General features: G+C 39.2%; 1 protein-coding gene across 4 annotated transcripts; it reads right to left on the bottom strand.

Annotated features, from left to right (window-relative positions):
• Nucleotides 1–499: 499 nt before the first annotated feature.
• On the bottom strand, nt 500–3,100 carry LOC148036044 (uncharacterized). Of its 4 annotated transcripts, none has more exons than XM_087678055.1 (3): nt 2,803–3,047; nt 2,474–2,713; nt 500–1,620 (listed from the first exon to the last, which is right to left on the bottom strand). In XM_087678055.1, the coding sequence occupies exon 3, from the start codon at nt 1,487–1,489 to the stop codon at nt 737–739; it is 753 nt and encodes a 250-aa protein (XP_087534181.1). In that variant the 5' UTR covers nt 1,490–1,620; nt 2,474–2,713; nt 2,803–3,047; the 3' UTR covers nt 500–736. The 4 variants fall into 4 exon arrangements, 3 of the variants coding, with proteins under 3 accessions (XP_087534181.1, XP_087534180.1, XP_087534179.1); XM_087678054.1 differs by lacking the exon at nt 2,474–2,713 and adding an exon at nt 1,865–2,068; XM_087678053.1 differs by lacking the exon at nt 2,474–2,713.
• Nucleotides 3,101–8,456: the final 5,356 nt, after the last annotated feature.

Genomic DNA, 8,456 nt, shown 5'->3' with positions numbered 1-8,456 from the left:
TGGAATCCCATTAGCATTGTAAGGTAGGTAGGCTCCTTATTGCTTTACCCTCTTGTGTTGGTCCACAATGAAAAGTTGTTGTGAGTTATCCTTGTTTTTGCAATGCTCTTGATGGTTTCAATTCTCCTTTCTTGCAAATTCTGAGAAGTCTTTGAAGTTCCAAACTTGTGGCTCTCTTCCTTATTTAAGATTTTCTTTGATTTTGTAGTCTCGTTTACATTGGAGGGATTACTAGTTACATCTATAACTTTCACATTTTTTCCTAAGCCATCCAACTTTCACAATGTCTTCCTTAGTTTGTGCTTATTCTGTTGAGTTCTTAACCAAAATGGGATTGAATTTCTATGAGGCATATGGTAGGATATTGTATTCATATACATAGAACGCACACATGCATTTGTGTGTAAAAGGAGCGAGTGAGGAATCAGTAAATGATGTAGAGAGAGAGAGAGAGCGCTATGAATCAATTTGTCCTTAGTTGATCATTCCCACATGCCCAGAATGAAAGACTCCTTTTTTGAAGTGAATACAACAAAATCTCTGCAAAATAGAAGTACATCTCTTCATTTTCCCAACAGTTAGTGTGAATGAGAGAGAGAGAGAGAGAGAGAGAGAGAGAGAGAGAGAGAGAGAGAGATGCTTTGCTTCAGTGGCAACTTGGCAAGCAGAGGAACTACTCAACAGAGGAAAAAAATTTGCAGTCTTCTGCATTCCCATCAGTATCAAATCATCCTACTCAGCAGCACACGCCTGCGGCTCTCTGCGGCTTCCCTTTCCTCCTCCGCTTCCGGACACTCCCTCCATTGGCAAGCTTTGCACCTGACACTACACCATTTCTGAGATGATGGTGGTGCTGGTGGTGGTGGTGATGATGATGATGATTAGGATTATGATGATGACCATGCTGATGTTGATGATGTTGATGCTGCTGCTGATTTTGATGCGAATTGCCACCACCTTCTTCGGGCAATCTCTTCGCACTCAAGATATTCTCGGTGGCAGCGATGGCAGCTGCGCCCGCTATGATGGCGGCCGCCACTTGTTCCTCCTCTTGCAGCATCCTCTTCTTCTGCCTTCTGCTCAGATGAAGATAACTCCCATCACCTTCTGTCTTCTTATTAGTATTAGTATTATCCTTATCTTTCCCCTCCTCCAGGATTTCCTCTTTGAGGATGCTGCTCTGTGCATGAGCCTTCTTCTTCCTCCTCCTCCTCTTCCTCACCCCCACAATATCACCATCTTCCCCATCATCTACTTCGTTCTCGTCAGCTGCCATGGTCTCGGTGTCATAGCCATTGTCGCCTTCCTCCTCGTTGCCGGCATCCTCATGTTTGGCTGAGACGGTGGCGGCTGCAGACTTGCGAGGTCGCCCGCGCTTCTTGAGTCCTTTCTGGAATGAGGCAAGGGGCGGAGAAGGGCGCCCTTCTTCTTTGACAGAGGCCTTCTTCTCTTCGCTCCTAGTGCTGTGGCTGCTGGAAAGGGGGGCCATGCTCTCAAATCAGATCCAAAAAAATCAGACCTGACCCACCTCCTAAATTTGCAGGAGATTACACCAGAGATGACATGCCATAGCCCTCCATCTCCACATCAACCACACAGATCTCTCCCTCTGCATCACCCCTGCCAAATCAAATGGAATTGCTCTTTAACAAATGGGGAAAGAATTATGCAGATCAAGCAGAAAAACTCACAAACATCAGTTAGAGTTGGGGAATATTTCATAGTAAATAGATCAAACAGGAAAATCGAAAGGATGAATGACCTTGTGATTACTTAACAGATCAAACAGGAAAACCCACAAGTGGATTCAATGTCCAAACATGAAATAAACATAAGCTTTAACAGACTGCGTATGCATTCTTACCTCATCAGCCAGACAATTGGCAGACATTAACAGAACAACTGAAACATTGGAAACAATAAGTGGTAGACCAATTAGCAGAAAAACTAAACCCTCTGGGCAGAAATCCATCAGATTGAGATGTATCAAACAAAGAAATCCATCAGATAGAGATGCATCAAATAAAGAAATCTATCAGATTGAGCTGAAGAAATCCATCAGAGAGAGCTGCATCAAATAAAGAAATCTATCAGATTGAGCTGAAGAAATCCATCAGAGAGAGCTGCATCAAATAAAGAAATCTATCAGATTGAGCTGAAGAAATTAGAATATATATAGATTTCTAGGGATCATGAGAGAACTTGGATTTTTAAAAAAAAGGCTCGCGAGAGAAGGTTTCAAGCATGGCATTTTATCATCAAAAGAACGGTAGATTAAAATGGAGCCAAAGAACACATACAACTGAGATTATAAGGTATAACAGCCACTGTACTAAGCTAAATTACAGAGATTATAAGCTACACCAGCCCCTGTTTTAAAAGCTAAATCAATATGCTTCTTATAGTGAACTAAACAAAGAGAACCCAGTCAAAGATCAGACGCGTCAGACATGAAATTCGATCAGGCGCACACCATTTTGAGTTGAACGCTTTAAGATTCGAGAGAACGATCCAAAACCCAGCGAAAATTGGGATCACCCAATAAACAGGAAGCTCAAGCACCCTCAAAATCATTCAAACACTATGCGTTTTCATTGAATGAAGTCCATCAAACAGAATAAATCGAAATGTGTTTGCAAATTAGGTTGCAAAATCCTCCTTTCCTGATAAAAACAGAATTTGCTGATGGAGAAGCAATCAATCCATGGTATTCCTAAAGTAAAGCGAAAGATCAGAAACGCGTCATTGGATCCATACGAGAGAGAGAGAGAGAGAGAGAGAGAGAGAGAGAGAGAGTCCGACCTTTTTTCCCAGGAAAATTTAGCAGGGATAGTGCAGAGGAATAGAAAGAATGAGAGGATTCTAAGGTTCTGAGCAGGAGAGGAATAGAAAGGAGGAGAGGATTCAAAGGCTCCGAGCAGGCAGTCAGGCAGGCACTGAGAGAGAGAGAGACACACACACACGATTATTAAGAGAGGTGGGTAGTAGAACTTGGAAGGGAAGAAGGAAGTCCTTCGTCATATGTGTGTGCGTGCGTGCGTGTGTGAAGGAGAAAAATATTCCCTTTGCAGGTGGAATGCCTTATCTCATATTGCCCCCTCTTAACCCCAAAAACCCAAGTGAAACATGCATACTTACACTCCGGTTGGATACAATACAAGTGCTTGGTGAGGTTGGACACATTACCAAGTGACCACACAGCCAATCCTCGTCTAGAGCGTGGGCATGCATTCTTTGAAATTGGGCGCAAACATAGGTGCCATATCTTTATACATCAAATACATATAATTTATTTAAAAATAAAAGTTAATAAACCTATAAATTTTTTGATTGGTTGTAAATGCAAAAAGTTCACCCTTGCCCGCCACTTTACAAAGTGGGCAAGGGGTGACTCGCCGTTCAAAAGTGGGTGGGGAGTTCACCTACTTAGCAAGTAAACAACAGGTCATGTCCTCTCCAATGTGTAAAGGATTGCGGACGCCCAACCCTTAAATAAGTGTTTCGATTGCTTAAAGCTTATAATAAAATGAGCATCCGTCATTTGGTGTGTAACCAACCTCACTCTCCATACATCAAAGTGTGCATCATCACCACCACCACAACATCAAAAGAGCAACATAGCACTTTGTCTAGATGTAGCTCAATGCTCGTGAAAACCTTCATTTTCCCAAGGTAAGCTTATGAAGTGAACACCAAATCCTCGTAGTATCAAAATATAAACCTCTAAATGGCCAAAACACAAACTCAAATCCTAATATCGAATCGGATCTTCCCCTTGGATAAGATAAAAAAGGCGAGTATTTTTCTCCTTTCATATTTCATATGAAAATGCTTGCTTTATGACCTAAAAATTGCACCCTTAAAATCCTTTTGTCCAAATAATAATGTTAAGCTTCATAGGTAGCCACTTTTTATGTGCAAGAAAATTTGAAATGCTTGTTATATCAAGTTTATACTTTGAAATTGTACCCTTATTGTAAGGTCATGAAAAATCCGAACTAGAAGTAAAAATGAACTAAAACACTACTTCTTGTGAGCACCAAAGCAACCATTTTGAGAGTGTAACACTAAGCTTTCCCTAACACTTGGTTTTTGTCACCTAAGCATAGGGGATAGTGCTAGTAGCTCTTTATTCCTTGACTTTGTTAAAATATTTCTTCAAAATTTGCATTGTAAAGCATGTCTACATATCCACTGTGCATTATTTAAGGAGAAGTCTTTAAATTTTTCAAATACAAGATCCACATCTTAATCCACGAGCAACTAAGACACTCAAAAAATAGTGGGAAGGTTATGTGCATGAAAGTGAATTTTAGTCACACTCAATATAACACCAAAACACAAGATTACATTAAAATTTGCAATGCTTCCTTGAAATCAAAAGAAATGTCTCTGTGCAAGTCTAATTTAAATAAAAACAATGCTTTAAAGTAGTATTTACATGAAGACATATATAATAGCCAAGATAGAGCCCCAAGAAGGTGCTCACTATAGTTCAGTAGAACATGATGTATACACAAAGCCTATTTTTCTACATGACATGATGAATACATGATTGTGATGATCGAGTTTATGATTTGAAACCCTCCAACCAATCAAGGGATTAGGCAAAGTAAACAATTTAAATAGGAATCATAAGACACCACTCATGGCATTCACAAGTCATGACTTTTTATCAACTCATATATTGAGAACAAGTTTGAATAGCTTGGAAAGAACTAGGATAAAATAGCTATTTTTTAAAGGATGAATACACAAAGATAAGCACGTTTCACATTTAGAGATTCTCACCATGGATTTGATTCAATGAGGAGCAAGAAAAGCATGAACAACTTCAAGAACTTGTTTTATAGATTTGGTTAAAGACACCTATTCAAATAATGATATTCATGTACAATTAGTTAAAAGTTTTGAAATATCAAAGAATGAGAGATGAGGAAATGCCATGCATTAAAATTTGCTAATCACTACTTTAGAGAGGGATTTGCATCATGTGGCCTCTTTTATCCTTAGCCAATTGCTCTAAGTACTCCTTTTTTGATTGGTTATTGAACACAAATTTTGGACAAAAAAGAGAGTATCTATTATTATACATAGAGTATTAGAAGGGTTTACCTTAAGTACGTAAATGATTAAAAATATGATATAAAGTTTCATTGAAATACGGCTTTGTTGTGATAGCTTCAAAATTGCATAACTTTTGTAGCCTAGGTCACAGGCTATATGCCCAAGTAGTAGTATGGCATGTTCCTTAGCATGTAAATTTTGTCATGTTGTTATAATGAACCTTCAAAATTGAAGGGATTATGTTTTACCTAAATAATCATTAGGGTTTTCAATTTAGTTGAACGCCAATGAGAGTATGCAAGATTTGGACAAGGATGTTCCACACTCAGGGTGTTGAATCTTATGAATGGCTGCCTTATATGTGTTGGGGTAAAGGTATCTATACCTATGATGCCATGTGTTTACTTCACACACCATGATTGCACACCTGTACACTGTATGTGGTGAACGCCCATCACTGTCACTTTATTCTTTATTCTTTTAGTGACTATGAAATAAGGGAAGGTTGGTCACATTTTGACTACTGGAGTTTCCACTTACGATGGTGTCTCTCTTTCTTGCTCCCTTGCTCCACCTGCTATAGCTCTTGTTTTTCTCTTGCTTCCACTTGTGTGCTTCCACTCGAGCTCCATCCTTCAATTAATATTAGAGCCAACCATTCAAGGAGCTTCTTTATCCTTTGCTTCAACTCGGATTCAAAGCTTCAGCTCAAGGTTTCATGGTAGCCATTGTTTCTTTCTCCCAAGGTATGCAGTGAGTCTTCTCTTCTCTTGGCTTGTTCCAACTTACTCTTGGCTTGTCAAGGAGCTTCCCAAGGCTTAGTTGAGTCTTGTTGAGTGCTTATTGAGTTGAGAGCAGCCATTCTATCCATTTTAAGTGGATACAAAGCATGATGTAGAAGTTTGGATAACTATGGAAGCTTGATAGCACTGTTGTATTTTGGCTATAACTTTTGCATATGATATCAAATTCATGTGTTTTATTGATGCCAGGAGGCATATTCCACGGTGGATTATATAAGGTTTTTGCAGTGGATTTCGTAAACTTATATTTATTTGCTGGGGCTCGTACACAAGGTGGATTGCTTGTGTGAAAAGTCAATGGGGACGCCTGTCCTTTTCGGGCGTCTCGTTAATTTAATGTGCAAGTGGGTGATTCCATAGCGGGTGATTCCACAAAATACATATTTAAATTAATGGACATTTATGAGTTTAGAGTGCGCACTCGCATTAAAATTAAGGTTAGGACTGAGTTCCAACCTATTTATTTATTTTGTAGCTGAAGATTGCTACGTATTCACTTTTGTCGGTTTAATTTTATTATTTTTTAACAATTGTGAATGCTTCAATTGATATGTAGAGCAGGTGGTGGTGGCGGTGGTGCTGGGAAGCACTGGGTGATAGCGTGTATTCAAGTTATTTAGAAGAAATTATCATTTTTTATGGGCGCGCATATTAGGTGTGGCACCAATATTTATTTTGATACGCTTATTTATTAAAGCGTTTGACATATATTTATTCTTTTGTATGCGCATGTTAAATATTCATTATTGGATATTGTATTTGGGCACAACCCAACTCTTGGGGTGCCCAACCGCTTTTATTCTTTATTTGGACAAAAGCAAACACAAAATCTAAAGTATTCTAATTGTAAATTTGGGCTATTTTTTTAGCTTGGAGATGAATAATATATTAAATACATGCTTTGTGGAGTGCTCATACAAGGTATGGGGGGAGATTGTACCAAATTGGTTTTCTTGCTTCATGTCATGCAAATTTTCTCTCTTGGTTTTTGAGCAAAAAGTAGAGTTCCGTGTTCTTGGGGACCTTCGGGCGCTCACTACGTACGCATACGATATCTGATTTGCGCACCAGTGGTATCAGAGCGAAGCTGAGATCGAGGGCTTCCAATCGCTTGCCATCTTGCGTGAAGGCGAAGCTCCTGGAACGATCGAGCTCTACAGTTAATCTCGCGAAAATCCGTCGATATCAGCATATTCCTGGTAGTGAAAAATCCTTTGCTATACCCTCTAATCGTGAAGGACCAGTTGTACGAGGTGGAGGACCAGTAGACAAACTCCCACATCAAGTCGCTTGTTTACAAATAAGCAAGAAGAAAAAGTTTATTAGTTTATAAGTACTTATTGCTTAAGTATAATATAAGCTTTAAAAGCTTATAAGAGCTTTAAGCTCTCTGACTTTTCGTGTTGCTGCGGGAGTATGTCGCCACAAATGGTGGCATAAAAAAACGGTCCCCCCCTCCACGTTGCAGTAAAAAAAAGGCCCCATATATCCTCTTAAGCTTAATAAGCTTAATCACAATAGTCATAAATTTTCTCTTCTATCATGGGTGTTCACACTATCTAAACTCCTGAACCATTTTGAAGCTTCCAGTTGCCTGCATTCACACTAATTAATCCTGAACCGGTTTTTGACTTCTCTACAAGCCCTGTTCACACCTGCGCTCTGGCAGAGCCAAAATCCTAGCACGTAGTTTATATACGCAGTCTATACGGACGAAGTATCCTCTTGGAAGAAGGCCGACATTAATTTCCATAGCCGTGAAGAAGAAAGATCATAAAAAGCCACTTAAAAAAAAAAAAAAGCAAGCCTTGTAATCTCGAACTTGAGCTATGCTAATCTTGCTAACACGATTTCGAGTGTGTGAGGTTGTTTGAAATTTTGCAGGATGACCAATCAAAATGTGGAAGATTTATGACCGAATGTGATTTATCGGAACCAACAATGGAGCAAAAATTGGACCTAATTATGATGCAGCTTCAAGAGGAATGAAAAGCACATCAAACTTTACAAGCTCAATTGGCCAGTCTGCAGCGATCTACTGCCGATCAAGATGGACCGCAATTCGAAGATATTATACGATGTACGATCGATGCGACACTTGAAGCACAATCTATTCGAAAAGAAACAAAGATAAGCTAAAAAAATTTCAAATTTCGTACTTTCAATGGGTCTGCAATGGAAAGATTGTACTTGCTTTTATAAGCCAATTTGATGATTATTTCCATGAAGAACAGTATGCCGAAAAAGACAAAATTAAGCATGTCACTAATCATTTAGTGGACAGAGCATCCTTGTGGTGGACTGTTGTCCACAAAAGCATTGACTGTCCTACTACTTGGGAGACTTTTCAAAAGAAATTTTTGCAGAATTTTCTTCCATCCCAATTCCACGAAAAGGCAATCAAACAGTGGGATCTTCTGCAACAAAGAGATTGCGAGCCTATTTTCCAATATACTGAGCGTTTTTGGAATGCTTTATTGCAACTACGAATGCTCGAATATGTACTTGAGGTGACTCATAAGCGTAAGTTTATGTCTGGGTTACTTGGTCACTTCTATGCGGATGTGAATATATTCAAGCCAACGA

This window comes from Lygodium microphyllum, chromosome 5, assembly GCF_053477565.2.
Source record: "Lygodium microphyllum isolate KBCC chromosome 5, Lygodium_microphyllum_v1.1.10, whole genome shotgun sequence".
Taxonomy (NCBI): Eukaryota; Viridiplantae; Streptophyta; class Polypodiopsida; order Schizaeales; family Lygodiaceae; genus Lygodium; species Lygodium microphyllum.
Note: the sequence above shows the minus strand (reverse complement) of the source record. Positions and strands in the feature narration are given on the sequence as shown.

Bases quoted from the DNA above. Each gene is read 5' to 3' on its own strand.
- LOC148036044 (XM_087678055.1), bottom strand. From the start codon at position 1,489: ATGGCCCCCCTTTCCAGCAGCCACAGCACTAGGAGCGAAGAGAAGAAG.